The following is a 19060-nucleotide window of genomic DNA, read 5'->3' on the forward strand; positions in this document are numbered from 1 at the left end:
GCAGGGGCAGCCTGCTGCTGCTGCTGCCACTGTTGTTGTTGTTGTTGTTGTTGTTGTTGATGCCCCTGCACTGCCAACATGACAATAAACAACCGCCGGCCCCAGAGAACAGTGGGTGGAAGCAGAGAGGTGCCTGAGAGGCATGTGTTAACTCTGAAGATAAGAGAGAGGGAGAGAGAGAGGGAGTGAGAGAGGGAGAGAGAGAGAGAGAAGAGAAAAGGAGAGAGAGAAAGAGAGAGAGGGAGTGCGAGAGAGAGAGACAGAGAAAGAGAGAGAGGGAGTGCGAGAGAGAATGAGAGAGAGAGGGGAGGAAGTGCTGCCTAGACAGCAGGGTTGCTGTGATCAGGGTATGGGCCCCCCGCCGGCCTCAGACACGTCTGACCGATGGACCCCTGCTGGGATTCCGTGCCTGGCTCTTCACTGTCTCAGCACCTCAGCCTAGTGGGGATCCTGGCAGTGCTGATCTCATTTGGCTGGTTCTGTAAACTATGTGTGATTCACCATCTTGGGGAAGGAATAGATGGGTTAGAGAAGTTTGGAGTGAGTGACCCCCCCCCCCACCCCCACCCCCGTTTCCATCCAATGTTTTAGCCCCTCGATAGCCCACCCACGTGACACTCAACCGCGCAACAACACTGACAAAGGACTGATAGTTCTCCATTCATCAGACAGGTTTGTTCACAGAAGCCATACAGTAAATGCAAATATATACTGTCTGTAAAAATGAAAAACAAAATTTGTGTTATCTACAAGGACTTGTGCGCCGACATGATTCATGTTCCTACAGTTCCAAGCTGGCATGGAAGATCCAAAGAGTTCTGATCCAAGGATTCAAACTCCATTGATGCTAATTATTATGATTATGATTATAATTATTATCATTACGATTATTATTATTATTATTAGTGGTAATAGTAGTAGCAGTAGTAGTATTGTGGATAATACTACTACTAGTAATAATAGTAATAATAATAATAATAATAATAATAATAAAAAACGAATATCATTCATTTCCACTCTGATTTCCAATGTTTCTGTCTGATTGTTAAAAGATATGCTCACGATCACAATAATAACCAGTATCAAAACCCCATTACTTCAATATATATGTATTTTCAAATGAACAAATCTGGAAGAAAAAAAGCTAAATATGATGTAGAAATCACATTATACTTTTGTAAAGTGTGTCAAATCCCAAGCTCTTAAACTCCCACAGAACAGTGTTCTGGTAAGTGTAGCAAATCAAAGCTCTTTGCGAAATCAATCATTAACTCAGCATGCTATCTCACTGTAGCCCCTCCACTCCGGGAGCCACTGCTTTGTGCATGGAGGAGCAAAACTTAGCCACACACACACACACACACACACACACACACACGGTGCCATTGAAAACAAGAGGGGAAAAAAGCTAGATAATGTGACGACCTAAACATATGTGCACTCGGGGTCCTTCTATGTAAATGGTTGAGGGGGAAACAGCCAACCGTGTTTTTGCTTTTCTACACTCCCACAGCGATAGTACGTTTGCTGATTCTTCAAAATCCACAACTAACAGTTTTGCACAAAAAAATAAAAATAAAATTATTATAACAAATAACCCCCCCACTAGTCCCCTCTAAGTTTAATGTCAATCCATCCACTCCTGGACTGAGGGGACACTTAGCCAGGGCTCAGGTCCTGACCTGCGTACAGCCGGCGCATAGTGATGACATCATTCCCATGTCAAGCGCATCTGATATGCACAGAGTCCAGACTGATGAGGTGCGAAGAGAGGAAGGTCCATTTGGCAGGTAGTCATGATGTTTTTCTCGTTGAAAAAAAAACAACACAGAAAGTATCCATTTTGATCATGGTGAGAGGAAGCGTGGTGAAAGTTACTATCAAACAATAAAAGAAATTATTTGCTCTGCGGGAAAAAAAAATCTCCAGTCGTGTTGATTTAAATTTGTTTTGAATTTGTTCAAGGCAGCAGTCTCTGCCATGAGAGGTCCATTTCATGGTTTTCATTAATTTCATGTGTTTCCACCTCCCTCAGCCACAGGAGTGCCAGACAGGCCTTCCCTGCTCTTCTGAGGTGTCCTTGGGGAGGAGGCGTGTTTCCTTGAGATGTCCGAAGCAGAAACAACACAGAAGAACTTGGAGCGTGGTTGAGATTGTTGATCTTGTCCCCCGATTATCACTTTTTTTTGTTTTGTTTTTTGTTGCCCTTTTAAAGGGTAGCATTACTATGTAGTTCTCCTAGTTTATAACTTCATAGGCCTACTGTACCATCTATATATTCATATAGATCCCTCTTGTTTCTCTGCTTTTTTTTTTTTTGAATCCTTAAAAAAAACTTTTTACAAAACTCTTCTCAAAACGAACAAAACAAAAACCTTAAAAAAAAATAATGTTTCCAAGGAACAAATTATTACGCATGTGGTATGATGGAAAATCGAAAGATGTCACCATGGTGTGACCTTCCATGATCCTGGTTGCTAGGGCGATTTGCCGTGGGCGCGGTGACGTCCCGTCACGCTGACATGCTGATCCAGAACCCTCCAGAGGCCATCGCGAGGTCGGGGGTTGGGGTGGTGGTGGTGGTGGGGGGGGCGTTGGCGGGTGAGGACTGGGTGAGGGGCACTCGGAGTCACACCTCAACCGACTGGATCTGGTTCATCTGGGCGCGCATCATCTGGACGCTGTTGAGGATCTTCTTCTGGTGGCCGGCTAGCGTCACGCCCACCCGCAGGATGTCTCTGTGGAGGGAGAGCAGACAAGGTCAAAGGTCAGTGAGGCAGGAGAGAGAGGGAGGGAGGGAGAGAGAGAGAGAGAGAGAGAGGGGAAGGAGGGAGAGGAGGAAGCGAGCAGAGGTAGGAGAGAGCGAAAGGAGGGAGGGCAAAAGGAGGGAGGAAAGAGAGAGAGAGAGAGAGAGAGAGAACAGAGTGGGATGAAGGACCGGAGGAGGCCAGGAGAAAGACAGCAGCACACTGCGGCCTCAGAACGTCAGTCAGGAGACGCTCAGAGATGAAGAATTACGAGGCAGAATCCGAGCCAAAGTCAACTCTGCAAGTCAGATCAAGGCTTGACAGCAAATTCCTCATTCGGATCCAGACATGACTGGCGACTGCCACTGTTTGTTACACAATCACACAGTTCACCCAGGGAAACAAAGGGATTCCTGTGTCCTTAACCCCAACTCTGCCCAGTAACGGGCCTTATTGGATTAAATACTATAACCTCTGATGCCGGTTCTAAAGAATGCCAAGAGACCTCAGTGAGCAGAACATTGTGTGCCCTATTTACAAAACAGACACGGGATGATCTAGATGTCTTTGTCTGCTGGTGACATTGGTATTATGCTAAAGTCTACCGCCAAAGGAATGTTCCCCCAAACATCCACATCCACCATCGTTGCTCATCGCTCCTCCATCTCGTGTGTCTCCTCACCTCGACTGAAATAAAGCCAGCCGGCCGCCACATGGCAGAGAAGAAAGGGATCTGTTGTTGTTCGTTATTACCGCTGCGGCGTTATGATCTGTTAAACTCATATAGGACGGCGAGAGACACATTTATGAGGAGGCGTTCGAGGTGGGCCAGCCGCTGGGCTGATGGCCAGGCCGTAGGCAGGAGACACCACCGGGGCCTGCCTTGTCTCTTCTCATACACTCGTATGGACACGAGGCTACCCAGAACTGTGAAGAACCGCGGACGGGTTCACGTCAAGGTCGATCGGGGCTAACTTACTCCATGGTCATCTGGGAGACCACATCGAAGGTGGAGAAGTCGGCGTTGGCGAAGTGGTCCTTGTACTGGCCCATCTTGATGGCGTCCAGCCACTCGTCCACCGTGCTGAAGGAGGAGAAGTCTGGAACGCTGCGGTCCAGGAGAGGAAGGTGGACACTGTACAGAGAGAGAGAGAGAGAGAGAGAGAGAAACAGCACTGTAAGCACTCTCGCAACAACACACAAACGCTCTATCATAAGTGCCTGGCGATGTCTGGTGACTCTCCAGCACCCTTCATCGGTTGTGTGTCTGAGGTGACTTAATATGCTGGGAATGAATGGGAGCAGAGTCTTTAATATCCCACAAAAAATCCTATTCCTCATAAACCTCAGGGCTTACAGATGAGAGAAAATAGTTTCGAACTTATTCACGAACATTTTCCAAATTGATTTGTCGTGAAAAAAAGATGAAAAAAAGAAGTTATTTCCAAATGAAGTGATAGGCTGCGTCGTGGAAGCCGGCCTGCTCTCTGTCTGGAAAATCTTCCCGCTCTGCTCCACACACCACCACAGAACCGGAGGACATGATGGAAATGGGTACGGTCGGACTCTCACAGGGAACTAACACCCAGAGAGAAAAAAGTACTTTGAAAAAATTGAGCACTGCTTCAAATCACAATGTGCCTAAAGCGTTTAGGGGAGGGACTGCAAAATATTCAAAGTGAAAGGCGGTCATTTACATAACCGCTGGGCGCCAAAAGAAACAAGAGACACAATGTTAAGGCAAAACAGTTTTGCCTCGAATGGCGCTACTTCACCACAGGGAAAACAAAAAAATCCCACCAATGATGAGAAATCAGATACATCTAATTATTTTGGATTATATAGATGACAGCATCACAGTGCAGCTAAAGGGCAGGATTATCTACAGTTAATATAGCATTCTTCAGTCATAGCTCAACACACACACACACTCACACAAGAACGCACGCAAAGTAATATACCAACACGCCATACCCTCAGATTGACTCTCACCACACACTACAAGACAGACACAGAACCCCCCCAGCCCACCCACCCACCCACACACACACACACACACACACACACACACACACACACCCTCCCTCTCTCACCCTGACGACAGCGGGGTCATGGCCTTCAGGCTGTTGGGGTTGCGGATCATCTTGTCCAGGTTGTTGACGATCTGGCTGAACTTGGGCCGGTTGTTGCGGTCCTTCTGCCAGCAGTCCAGCATGAGCTGGTGGAGGGCGGAGGGGCAGTCCATGGGTGGGGGCAGCCGGTAGTCCTGCTCGATGGCGTTGATCACCTGCAGGGGGAGACACAGATCTCTAAGGGTCGCTACGAGGCTCTATGAGGAGGTGGAGATATGAGGAAGATGAGGAGGAAGAGGAGGAGGAGGAGGAAGAGGAGGAGGAGGAGAGAGAGTACAATCCCATTGATGAGGATCCTCTCAAGAGTCTACCATCTCCAGGATGGTCGCGCGGTTCTCCACTATGGAGATGTCAATGTATGCTCTTGACAAAGAGATTTTAATCTCAATAGGTCTAAACCTGGTTAAATAAAGGCTAATGAAAAAAAAAGTGATCCATGATACACCTAATTTAACTTCATATCAGCAGACACTAATCACACAAACGGTATTTTGAACATATAACCCTACTACCGTCAAGTATTTGATCTTTGAATGTATCCACTCAATCTACAGAGAGAGAGGGAGAGAGAGAGAGAGAGAAAGAGAGAGAGCGAGAGAGAGAGAGTGTGAGTGTGAGTGTGTGTGTGTGTGTGAGTGTGAGTGTGTGTGAGTGTGAGTGTGTGTGTGTGTGTGTGTGTGTCCGTCCATGTGGATACAGACAGGGAGGAGTTGCGGGGAGGTGATGCATGACCAACGGTTCGTAAAGACCCAGAGGAGGGTTCTGACGAGGACCCAGGATCCCCGGCTCATTATGGCGGCCATTACGCCACTCCGTTCAGGCTCAGATTAATCAGTATCTGGGAGCCCACGCGCGAGGACCCCGACGGAACAGAAACACTATCCGGAGCTCCTGCGTTAATGAGATAACTGCCCAGCTCCACGCTCCCTCTTGGCATATTAGCGTTCACACTTTCAATTTGAACCTATTTTCATGATCTCTCTCCGCCATTATTTTATTTCTCTCTCTCTCTCTCTGTCTGTCTTCTCTCTCTCTCTCTCTCTATCTCTCTCTCTCTCTCTCTCTCTCTCTCTCAGAGGGATCTGGGAAATGGAGGCTCCTGTCCGGAGCCAAACACATTCGGGCCGAACGCCGCAGTGCGTTCCTAATAACATGACTATCTCTCAGTGGAACTCTCAGAGTTTCCAGACAGACTCCTGCCGCTCTGTTCCAGGGGAGGGGAACCACGGAACCACACAGACGGGTTCACTGCAGAACCCACAGAGATAATGGGGGGGGGGGGGCAGTGTCTCCCTGTGAAGAGGTATTGTTAGGATGAAGGGGGCTGCCAAGATGAATGATAACAACCATACGACGCGGTCGGATGCTGAGGTACGTACGTCCTGATTGGTCATGTCCCAGTAAGGTCTCTCGCCATAGGACATCACCTCCCACATGACGATGCCGTAGCTCCACACGTCGCTGGCGGATGTGAACTTCCTGTACTGGATGGCTTCGGGGGCCGTCCAGCGGATGGGGATCTTCCCTCCCTGGGAACACAAAGACCACAGGCTGACTGAGGGAAGGGAGACGGAAACCAGAGATGCCCAGGCGTCCTGGCCGGGACACAGGGAGAGATCATTCACACAGACAATACGCTGTAATCCACACTGGGAGACGGGTACAACTAACCCCCTGGGAGAGGATGAGACGAGAGGAGGGGAGAGGACAGGAGAAGGGAGGAGAGGAGAGGATAGGGGAGGAGAAGAGAGGAGGGGAGACGACAGGAGAAGGGAGGAGAGGGGAGGGGAGGAGAAGAGAGGAGGGGAGAGGAGAGTGGAGGAGAGGAGAAGAGAGGAGGGGAGAGGGGAGGAGAGAAGAGAGGAGGAGAGGAGAAGAGAGGATAGGAGATGACAGGAGAAGGGAGGAGAGGAGAGGAGAAGGGAGGAGGGGAGACGACAGGAGAAGGGAGGGGAGGGGAGGAGAAGAGAGGAGGGGAGAGGAGAGGGGAGAAGAGAGGATAGGAGATGACAGGAGAGGAAAAGACAGGGGAGGAGAAGAGGAGACGGGAGTAGAATAAACAAATTCTGATCTGAAGAGAGGGGAGCGGAGGAGAGGATAGGAGAGGAGGAGAAAATAGGAGAGGACAGGAGAGGGCAGGAGAAAAGGAGAGGAGAGGAATGGGGGGAGGAGAGGCGGGGGGGTGGCTGGGACACGAGGTCCTGTGTGTTTGGGGGGAGGGGGGTCAGGTGAGGTTAGGGCATGGAGTCCGTTGTGATAGAAGGAGAGTTGTTGTATTGTGTGAATGCTTAACGGAGAGGAGGGGAGGGGAGGAGGAGGAGGAGGAGGAGGGGAGCTCAGGATGATAAAGTGACTGCTAGAATAAAGAATGTTTTGTGTTATGTGATCGTTGCGGTTGGATCATGTGTACTAGGGAGAGAAGTGCCCGACAGGAGTGGTTATTTTAGTAGTGAGTGAATAATAGTATTTTTGACCCGTGTGTGGTTGTTTGACAACTGAGGGTTACTTTACGTTGTGTGACAGTTGTAGTGAGCTCATTGGGGTCTGAGGGGAGTGTGCGTGTGCGTGTGTGTGTGTGTGTGTGTGTGTGTTACGCTGAGCTCAGACCAGACCTGGGGGCGAAACGCTACCTTTGAAACACTTTCAATCACTCTGGCGTTTCCGTGAGTCTGTCCAGAGAGTCAGGTGGGTGGGGTTTGCATATTTGGGAATGAATCCAATTGATTTCATTGTGCACTAGACAAGAACAATCATGCACAGAAGAATAAATGAAAGTCGAAAAAAGAGTGTAAATAACAGCACTCCAAAGAAAATATAGGGATGCAAGACTTTTGGCTCTGGCTGACATTTTATTTGGCTGCATCATGAGGAGAGGAGATGGGGGGGGGACGGGGGGGGACGGGGACGTGGTGAACATCCTTACCTGCCCTTGAGACACAGCAGAAGGACGGGCAAACAAACAGATCTCTGAACACAAAACAGGCGACACATGAACACACAGATACACACACACACACACACACTCTCTCTCTCTCTCTCTCTCACACACACACACTCACACACACACACACACTCTCTCTCTCTCTCACACACACACACACACACACACTCTCTCACTCACACACACACACTCTCTCTCTCTCTCTCTTTCTCTCTCTCACACACACACACACACACATTAGAGTTGCCAGCAAAATTAGTTATCTGCATCTGACCCATCCTCGCTGTCGTTCCTCCAAGGGCAGCCCGAAACAATGGGCGCCTGCAAGTGCTCTAAGTCCAGTGCTGTTTAGGGACGGACAAGAGAGCGGTCTGTTCTTCTCTGCATGTTTTTATATTGGGGTTCTTTTAGGAGGAAACCCTTTGCGAACACAGGGAGAATATGCAAAGTCCACCCAGAAAGGCCTGGGAGATACCCCACCTGGGTACCTGACCACCCTGGGGAGAACCCGCCGCCCAGTGCCGACAGCATCCCAGGCGTGAGGCGACAGTGCAAAGCACCTTGCTACATAACTGTATTATGTACTGGGATTCATACACTCCTGACATACAGTATGTTACAATAGGCCTAGATCTACTTGTTATGCAGTACACATTCAATGTGGATAACTAGTATGGTTCTTTGATAATATGCTTGAGCTGATGTTACCCCCTATGCTAAGGCGATGATGTAATCATCTCATTGCTATTTTCTATTAAGTGTTTTTAAGCGGTGTAGCTGCTTCTATACGTGATGTGTTTGTATGTCCGTCCGTGCGTGCGTGCGTCTGTGACCACGCACGCTCATAAACCGCACCGCTTCCTTCACCACCTGGGTGTTATTTGTTTATATGTTGTATTCAATGTGCCATGCAAGTTCCTCTCCCTACACAGGTGGGAATGATTTTGTGCAATATAAATAAGAGGCTGGTGGCAGCTTTTTTTTTTTTTATTATAGTAAAAAAAAATAATAATAATAATAATAATAATAATATGATGCTCTAATGAGTGCCTGTGATGAAGAAGGCACTATGCCGAATCGCATTGATAAATAAAGCCAAATAAAACATGTGAATCTGAGCCAAACGTCTTGCATCTCTATATTTTCTTGGCAGTGCCGCTATTTCCACTCATTAGGTGTTTTTTTCTACACAGTATCGTCTGTAGCTGAGCATCCACAGCCAATGAGGCAATTAGAGGAAGCACACCTGCTCTGTATCTCAACAAATACATATTATTTGGGGCCCACGTCTGGTTGAGTGAGGGGTTTTAGTGAGTTGTCTATTGTGTGAGGGCTGTAGAGTTGTTTATTGTGTGAGGGTTAGAACATTGTCTGTTGTGTGAGGGTTAGAGAGTTGTCTGTTGTGTGAGGGTTAGAGAGTTGTCTATTGTGTGAGGGTTAGAGAGTTGTCTATTGTGTGAGGGTTAGAACAGTGTCTGTTGTGTGAGGGTTAGAGTTGTCTGTTGTGTGAGGGTTAGAGAGTTGTCTGTTGTGTAATCTGACTCACCGGATGTAGGTTTTGGCGATAAGCCTTGTCATTCGTTTATTACTGCCCAATCAGTAGCGACAGAAGATTCTCCCGGCCCAATCAGATTCAATCCAGACTACGTGAAACAACAACAACCTAGCAACCGCTCCGCCCAAGATGAGTGTGATTTAAAATTACGTTTTAGTTTAAAGAAATATAGTATTTTTCCCCCCTATCCCTGAATTGTAATGAGTCCAGCCAGACCTTTCTCCAGCACTGGCACAGCGTAAACAATGTGTGGAGATACTGTAGGTCTGGCTATGCAAGACTACCTGTTTAGTGACGGCTGTGGTTATCAGGGTAGGAGAAGGACGGGTAGGTTCATGTGGTGGATGATTACAGTATAGTAAGTTTGTGTGATGGATGATTATGGTAGGTTTGTGTGATGGATGATTATAGTAGGTTTGTGTGATGGATGATTATGGTATGTTTGTGTGATGGATGATTATGGTAGGTTTGTGTGATGGATGATTATGGAAGGTTTGTGTGATGGATGATTATGGTATGTTTGTGTGGTGGATGATTATGGTAGGTTTGTGTGGTGGATTATTATGGTAGGTTTGTGTGATGGATGATTATGGTAGGTTTGTGTGATGGATGATTATGGTAGGTTTGTGTGATGGGTGATTATGCTTGGTTTGTGTGATGGATTATTATGGTAGGTTAGTGAGATGGATGATTATGGTAGGTTTGTGTGGTGGATGATTATGGTAGGTTTGTGTGGTGGATGATTATAGTAGGTTTGTGTGATGGATGATTATGGTAGGTTTGTGTGGTGGATGATTATGGTAGGTTTGTGTGGTGGATGATTATGGTAGGATTGTGTGACGGATGACTAATAGCAGGTCTGTGTGACGGATGATTATGAATGAGGCTGTGCTACCAAGGGTCTCACCAGGGCGCTGGTGTAGGTGGGGTCTGACGTGTCGTCCTCCAGGAAGCGTGACAGGCCGAAGTCGGACACCTTGCACACCAGGTTGCTGTTGACCAGGATGTTGCGTGCGGCCAGGTCGCGGTGGACATAGTTCATGTCCGCCAGGTACTTCATGCCCGAGGCAATGCCACGCAGCATGCCCACCAGTTGGATCACCGTGAACTGCCCGTCGTTTTGCTGGGAAACAACAAGAACGGATGTTACTGGATGTTACTGTGCATATACTGTACTACTACAGTGGTGTAGGAGGGTATACGGAGGCATAGAGAGTATGACTTCTCTATCCATGGACCCACAGTAGACCCACTTCTTTATCCATGGACCCACAGTAGACCCACTTCTTTATCCGTGGACCCACAGTAGACCCACTTCTTTATCCATGGACTCACAGTAGATCGACTTCTTTATCCATGGACTCACAGTAGACCCACTTCTCTATCCATGGACCCACAGTAGACCCGCTTCTCTATCCATTGACCCGCAGTATACCCACCTCTTTATTTTTTTTTCTTTACTTTATTGAGTTAATTTGAGTAGGGGCAGTGCATATCAATTCACCGTGATAGACATGAAGCATGAATAAAAGCTTTTAGCTTTAACAAGAAGCAGTTTGCTGTTTCGGTTGAGTGATTAGCTCTGAACCCGAACTGCATGGAGTGAAGTGAGAAAGGAGAGTTGTTGAGGTGAGTGACAAGTTGTTCTGCTATGCACTTCTCTGTTATCTTTGAGGCTACTGGAAGGATGCTGACAGGTTGGTAGTTGCCAACCTCTGGCGCATCCCCTGACTTAAAGATCGGAGTGATAATGGCTGACTTCCAGGCCTGTGGGAACACGACGTCTCGGATAGAGGAGTTGACCATTTTGGTGATGGGGCTCGTGAATGTCTCACTTTTTTTAGTCAGAGTATATACACTTCTTTAGTCACCACTACACCCCTGCATAATACTCTCTTTGCCCATAAAGGACTGTTTGTGTATTTTAAGCGCTGTTGTTCTAACGACAAACTGAGTCACACCCATCATGTTGTCATCAAGTCTGGGAGTTTGTCCTTTGTGTGTGCAAATCTGAGGCGGAGCCCATTCTGAATGGCTGGGCTACACAGCTAGGCTAGTCTGAACCGGCTAGCAGGCTGACTGGCTCGGCTGGCTGGGAGCCTGGCTTGCTGCCTGGCTGTCTGGCCGGCTGTTTTGCCGTCTTGCCGGCTGTTCTGCAGCTGTTCCCCTCCTCCCAGGTTTGGGGAAGGGCCTTACCCCACGGTGAGGGAGTGTCTGGAGCCCCCATGCAGCTGTGCCGCCAACTGTGCACACCTGCACCCCCAGCGCCACCCACCCACCATGGCCCGGGACGCAACAGGGAGCGCCGGCGGACGGGGGTGGGGGGGATCCTGGGGGGGAGGGGATCACCCGGGATGAGAGGAGATCAGGGGGGAGCTGGGTGTGGACAGACAAGCCCCATGTCAGGAGCCCGTGGGAGCGGAGAGGGGCTCAGCCCCGACTGGGCCGGGAGTCATAACTCTCCGCCCCTTCATCCCTCCAGTCCGCATTCCACCCCGGTACCTCACACAGCTTTCAAAGCACGGAGGATTGGTGTTTATGAGGGCCCGTGCTTTCGTTGAGAGAACAGTACTTTTCGATGTGTCACGACTTTAAGGCAGACAGAGAACACACACGTCTGGGAGAGGGGGGAGGCCCCGGCTGTTGGGCCTCGCTAGCCGTCAGCTGCGACCGCGTTGCGCTCCACCAGGCCTCCTGCACCAACTCTGCTCCTCTCAACAGCGTGGCCGCTCATTAGGCCGTTGTAGGCTTCTCCTCATGTCCCCCCCCCCAACACCGCGGCAGCAATTACACCTCATCTATTATTCATGAGGCTGGAACCAACCACACGCTCACAAACTCCTAATCCGGCCGGCCGTGTTTGCATATACATTAATTGGAAGGAAGCTTCAAGCAAAGTCATTCAGATAGGGCTTTATTGGAAAGAGAGAGAGAGAGAGAGAGGGGGGGAGGTCTCTCCCAGAGTTGACACATAGTCTTGAGAAAGTACTTTCTTTTATAAATCGTTAGTTAAACTTTCCCCCGCCTTCCCAGCTCAATATTGGTCTCTCTATCCACTGGCTGAGATCAATATCTTCCAGGCAGAGTTTCTCTCTCTCTCGCTCTCTCTCCTTCTCTCTCTCTCCCTCTGTCTGTCACACTCTCTTTCTCTCTGTCTGACTTTCTCGCTGTCTCTTTCTCTTTCTCTCTCTCTCTCTCTGTCTCTCTTTCTCCTCTCTCTCCAGATCCATCACAACAGCAGCATGGGTTCTAGGGTTATATGTGAGCCACAGGGAAGCCAATTTTTCACCTGGCAGCTCTGAAAAGTGTCTGTTGTAACTAACCTGAGCCCACATCCTCTGTTGCTAATCCTAACCTGAGCCGTCCTCTGGAGCTAATGCTTAGCTGAGCCATCTGGGGCGGCTGTAGCTCAGGAGATAGAGCGGGTCGTCCAATGAGCGTAGGGTCGGCGGTTCAAATCCCAGCTCCTCGTGACGACATGTGGAAGGGCCCTTGGGAAAGACACTGAGCCCCAAATTGCTCCCAGTGATTGCTCCCCTTGCATGGCAGCTGCCGCCGTTGGTGTGTGTATGTGTGAAAGGGTGAATGAGAGGTCTTCATTGTAAAGTGCTTTGGATAAAAGCGCTACATAAGTGCAGTCCATTTACCAATGCTAACCTGAGCCATCCTCTGTCACTAATGCTAACCTGAACCATCCTCTGTTGCTAATGCTAACCTGAGCCATCCTGTGTCACTAATGCTAAGCTGAGCCATCCTCTGTTGCTAATGCTAACCTGAGCCATCATCTGTTGCTAATGCTAACCTGAGCCATCATTCGTCAGGGAGAACGCATGCTCTGAGGCCGCCACCCGACACTGTCACAGAGCTGTCACAGTGAGGTGGCACGGCGTAGCGCTGTTCATCTGAATACACATATGTCAAATATGTTTAACACACACACTATCACTTGATCACACAGTTTCACACACACACACACACACACACACACACACACACACACACACACACACACACAGTCACCACCTTATCAAATTTAAAACTAAGTTGACATAGTCTCTCAGAGTTGACACAATGTCTGTCTCGGAGGCTTAAAGGGGATTACAAATACTTTTTTTTTTCCAACCCTGAACAGTCAGGGTGTCGTGTTGACAGGAGCTCGCCACAGATCCTGCAGAGCAGCGCAGGGAGGGTTCTTCTTCGTGTGGGTACGTTGTTGTGTTCTCTCCCCCCCAGGCTCAAGGGCGAGGGGCTATCCTTTTATCATCCCCAGCCTGGGTGAAGGGTCACCCAGGCTATATATCTGGGCCTACCTCCAGGAGTCATGTCACCGTTTCGTCATCCACAACTGTCAGACCATGCATTCCATTGGGTGTCCGATATATCGGACAGTCCTGGATGACATGGTCTGCGGTTTGTTCCTCGGCGTCACACTCGCACGCCTCACCCATGCCGGTCTGGGTAGGTCCATCCCGGGAGGGGAAGGACCGGCGGCCGGGATAAAATCACGGAGTCTGGAGGTATTTGCCTCCCACTCCGCACGCCAGGTGTGGTCCGCCCATCCTGCCTCGCTGATGTTAAGATCTCTGCATTGCTGCAAGAGATCCTGTGCGGCAGGCACAAAAGGGTGTCTTGACTTGAGATGCCGGGGAAGCTCCGCTGTTACAGTGAGCCTGTCGTGGAGCAGATGGTTAGGCTCCATGGCCCGGCAAGCGAGACATGCTGTGGTTCCTGTGCGGTGGAGGCCAGCGGGCTGGATGCCTGCAAGGATGGGAAGGTTGTCCACAGGAGTGGGACGCAGGCATCCGGTCACAATGCGCAAGGCTTCGTTGATACAGTAGGCGGGTTGATGAGGCGGGTGTGAGCGCTGCGGCACCAAACCGGTGCGCAGTATTCACTGGTCGAGTAGACAAGGGCTAGGGCTGCCGTACGCAGTGTTTTTGCCGCAGTGACTCGAGGTGTCGGCGGAACGTGATCAACCTGTCCAATGTCACAACGAGGTAGGTTGGTTCGGCGCTGCACGGCAGGAGTGTTCCATCCATGTACACTCGGAGCTCACGTTTGGCTTCCTTGTTGTTAAGGTGGAAGGCCGCCGACACAGTTTTTGCCTCGCTGAGCTTCTCTCCATCTCCATTTCCGGAGGTATGCCGCTAGTGTCTGCATGTCCTGGCTCAAGGTCTCCTCCACGGCCTGCCAGTCTCCAGATGAGTACACCGGCTCAAGGTCGTCTGCGAAGGCGTACTTCCTGGAGACTGTGATCGGCAGGTCGTAGGTGTAGATGTTATAAAGGAGGGGGGCCAGGACAGATACCTGGGGGCGCCGTTCTTAAGGGCAGGGAAGGTTGACCGCGCTTCACTACTCATCCATACAGAACTGCACTTAAAGGGATTTGATATGTCTTTGTCGTGTGTGAACAATGACGGTGTGATTCTGCACCAATCAGATGATGACATGGTGATGAAGAGACAGAGACAGAAGGGGGGGTGGGGGGGGGAGGGTACACATCAGCTAGACACATAAAAGCAAACGTATAGGCAACATAAAATGGAGAAGTGTTCTTTTTTCAAATATAATTCACTCTCTGAAGTAATTATATGTCTAGAGACATCAAAAGGTTTCATTCATCGTCGCTTTTAAAAGGAAGTTAAGCAAATAAGAGAAATAAGTCTTTTTTTATATTGCCGTAGATAAGACCTCTCCCCATTTCCCTAAATCAGCACCTTTTTAGTTCTTAGTTAATTAGGCTCGACAAAAGCATCCGGAGAGCCAGTCGTGTTCAGAGAAACAGGTCACGATTGGACTGACGCGCTCCCGAGAGATGGCGCGGAGTGGGACTGCGTGACAGAAGCCATCACTCATCTTTTAACTGACTTTTGAAGTTTGAATTTTCAAACTTTCTCACAACATCTGACAGTTGCTTCTCAACCCTGGTACATGATTTTAAATATTCATGCTCGATGAAAATTGGGGGGGTGGGGGGGTTGGGTTTCTGGAATCTCTGGAATGTTCCAATGCAGACATTCTCCAGCACAATATTCTAAGATAGAGTATTGGGAACCTAAGGGAGTAGCCTACACAATCAGAACGTCGCTAAATACTAGTGGTGGAGAAAACATACACCCGGACATCTTGAATACTGTGATTCATAATCAGTAGAGTGTATGCGGTAGGATACTAAGCATAAGGGCTGCCTAACTTCACCTTTGAGAGACACTTGCACATGACCACTGAATGGACTGCACCAGTGGCCGCTGGTGACTCAAAAAACTGAGGAGGACAGGAGGAAGAGAGGCGAACCACCCATGGGAGCCGGGGGGCACTTTCCCTCAGTCAGTTATTATTTAAAATATCAGCTTTAAAATGTGTATTTACAGTCAATTTTAGCATATGAAAAACTGAATAACACTTTCTTTAACTACATGCAGCATTTATTTATCATATTCATGATCAAATATTACAAAACAACAATAAAACATTGTAAGCAATAATTGTTGTAATGGATTGTACTCTTCTCTAAAGAGAGAAAATAATTGATATTGGTGAGGTGCTGGAGAGGTTAGGTGATATATGAAAAATGTTTTTGATTAGGGGACACTGAGGTGTGCTGGCTCTCAAACAGTTTGTTGGCAAATAGATTTGACAACTGGACAATTACGTTGCACAGCAAATGCAGTATCCAACAGTTCGCTCATGGCTAGCTAGCAATGGTACAGCTATGGGATTAGCTCATTTGGGTTGCTGTCAAAGCTGCCACTCTTATGTTGCTATAGCCTACAATTATCAGAACAATATGAACATTCAGTTGAAAGTTTCCCATCCACCCATCCATCACTGGATGAGGAATAAGCACCGCAAAGCGATCAGTTCTCACACAAGCAGGAGCCAGGCTTTGGATTTCTCCGATCCGGTGTTGCGGCCCAGTCTCTAGAAATGTTTTGGACGAGTTGCAGACAGTTTGTGCCTCCAGCCAATCTGCGCGCCTGCCTATGCCGTAGCCTGACGTGCACCTCGTAGCTAACGTTACCGGCTATAGGCAGCCAGTGGAACAGTCGTGTTCAGACGGCTCTAGCTCAAAAAGTATTTATGTCAGCTTAGATATTTAGATGGCTAGAATCAAGACAAATAGACGAACAGTTTGATGTTTAATATGTCCCATAATACTTTCGGATGTATTATATTATGGAGCTACGAACACACAAAAAGTTTACAATGGCACAGGGAAGACAAACACAGACATCAACGCTGACGTTCTATTAATACATCCATGACGCTGACCCAATCGGCCTTCACTGTGGTAAATGTGGAATGTGATTGGACTAACAAAATGTCAATATCTGAATCCTGTTCAGACAGGGCCGGAATACTGTCCTCCCTTGCGGTAATTTTTCAGCGTTTTGGCCAATCACAAATTAGCAAGAAAAAAGGCATTACATTGATTTAAGAGAAAATAACCCGCCCTAAGGGAGGCTAGCCTCCCTTCCATAGATATCTATGGGTCCTCCAGCTGCATGTTATAGATGTCACTGTTGGAGCTTTAGAATTTCAATAATGGGTTTTTATCCATAGGAAAAACCTACTTTATGAACAAGACTGAGAAAATATTAATTATGAATAAATAAATTCATATATTTATATTTGAATCCCTCTCTTCTCTCCAAAAACTGAGGAGGACTGTCCTCCCCTGCCTCAATGGACGAGCCTCCACTGGACTGCACAGAGGACACACCGCACTCACATATCACGCCGCACACACCCTCACACTCACATACACATTACACTTCACACACTCACTGTATACATACACTGACTGCAATATATTGTTTTTTATCTTATGTTATTTTGCACATACTGCTCCTTGTACTGTCCTGTCTTTGCACTGTCCTGTCTCTTCCCTGCACCCTGTCCAATGTTGTCTCAATGTTATGCACTATGCCCAAAAACAAATTCCTAGTATGTTGGAAAAACTACAGTGGTAAAACAACAAATTCTGATTGTGAACTATCACTCTTACTCGGCCGTATCCAACCAATCAGAGGCAGTTTTACTGATCCGATCAGAGCCTTCAGGAGAGATACTGATCAGCAGTCAGCTGGTCAGTGTTGCACCACTAGATCAGTCAATAATTAAAGTAGGGAGACACTCTGTGGGCATAAATACTGAAGGTTGATTGAGGAGAGGCAGAGAGAGAGGGTGGGGGGGTGGAGAGAGAGAGAGAGGCAGAGATAGAGAGAGGAGAGAGAGAGGGAGAGAGGAGGGAGTGGAAGAGGGAGAGAGTGGGAGAGAGAGAGGGAGGGAGAGAGAGAGGGAGAGAGGGGAGGGATAAATAAATACAGTGGTGAGGACGGAGGAGAGACAGGAACCTCCGCATGATTAATATTCTGGGTGTTAACGTCCCCTTGATATATGATGGCTGTGCACTGGTGTGTGTGTGTGTGTGTGTGTGTGTGTGTATGTGCTCAGGAATGAGTACTCAGCGTGCCTGTGTGTGTGTGTACAGTATGTGTGTCTGTGTGTGTGTGCGTGCAAATACATGCATGTGTGTCTGTGTTTTCAGTTGGCCATGTCAGTGTATCTACTGTACCTTTCTACTAATGTTGACATACAAGTTAATATATGATTACAGTGAGACAACACAAACACGGATTAGCTAACTTTCTCAAAGGATCTGCCCTCCTGTGTGTGTGTGTGTGTGTGTGTATAAAGTGCAACATCTTCAAAACACTCAGCTAGAGAGACTCCCTGAAGAATATCCTGAGGGGCTGGAAGAGCACTGGAAGGCTTTAAAAACCACATAACTTGAGACCAGCAGGGATACCATTGGCTACAAGACCAGGACACATCAGGACTGGTTTGATGATAACAACATTGAAATACAACACTTAATCGATGCCAAGAGGAAAGCCTTTTGCTCTTGGCAGAATGACATCAACTGCAGGGCCAAACGGCAGGCATACTCCAAGGCAAAAGCCCTTGTCCAAAGCAGGGTGGGACAGCTGAAGAACCAATGGTGGACGGAGAAGGCTCTGGAAGTCAAGAGGCTTGCTGACTCTGGGGACACCAGGGGTTTCTTCAATGTCACCAAAGCTGTGTATGGGCCCAGCTATCGAGGCCTAAATCCCCTCCGCTCCAAAGACGAACAAACCCCAATGAGGGATAATGTGGGTATTAGTCTCAGATGGCGAGAACACTTCCAAGAGCTCCTGAACCAAAACACCATAGTTGAGATGGAAACCCTCAGCCAGATCCCTCAGCGACCCGTCTTGGAGCACCTGGCTGACTCCCCCTCCAAGAATGAGGTCCTTGATGCCATCAGGAAACTGAGCAGCAACAAGGCCTCTGGACCAGATGGGATTCCAGCAGAAGTCGGACCAAAACTCCTTTGCTACATCCACAGCCTCCTTTGTAAAATCTGGGATAAGGAGGAAATCCCTGCAGAACTCAGGGATGCCCTAATTGTCACCATCTTCAAGAAGGGACATAAGGCAGAGCATCTCCCTCACAACAGGCAAAGTACTGGCTCGTATCTTGGCTAATCAGCTACTGGCGCTGTCAGAACAGATCCTCCCAAAGTCGCAATGCGGCTTTCGTCCTCCCAGGAGAACCTCCGACATGATTTTTACAGCTCGGCAACTGCAAGAAAAATGTTGCGAACAACCCCTACTGCTGTGAATGGCATTCATCGACCTCA

General features: G+C 48.3%; 1 protein-coding gene across 2 annotated transcripts in view; it reads right to left on the bottom strand.

The window, feature by feature from the left end:
* Positions 1 to 2629: 2629 nt before the first annotated feature.
* Positions 2630 to 19060, bottom strand: part of ephb2b (eph receptor B2b) — a gene marked incomplete at both ends in the record, with an annotated part of 145496 nt that continues 129065 nt past the window's right edge. For both annotated transcript variants that reach the window (XM_084440900.1, XM_084440899.1), the window contains 5 exons: positions 2630 to 2738; positions 3727 to 3882; positions 4841 to 5034; positions 6259 to 6408; positions 10283 to 10498. In XM_084440900.1, the coding sequence (XP_084297026.1) occupies positions 2630 to 2738; positions 3727 to 3882; positions 4841 to 5034; positions 6259 to 6408; positions 10283 to 10498 (825 nt within the window). The remainder of the gene's footprint in view (positions 2739 to 3726; positions 3883 to 4840; positions 5035 to 6258; positions 6409 to 10282; positions 10499 to 19060) is intronic.

Source organism: Borostomias antarcticus, assembly GCF_949987555.1.
Source record: "Borostomias antarcticus genome assembly, chromosome: 7".
Taxonomy (NCBI): domain Eukaryota; kingdom Metazoa; phylum Chordata; class Actinopteri; order Stomiiformes; family Stomiidae; genus Borostomias; species Borostomias antarcticus.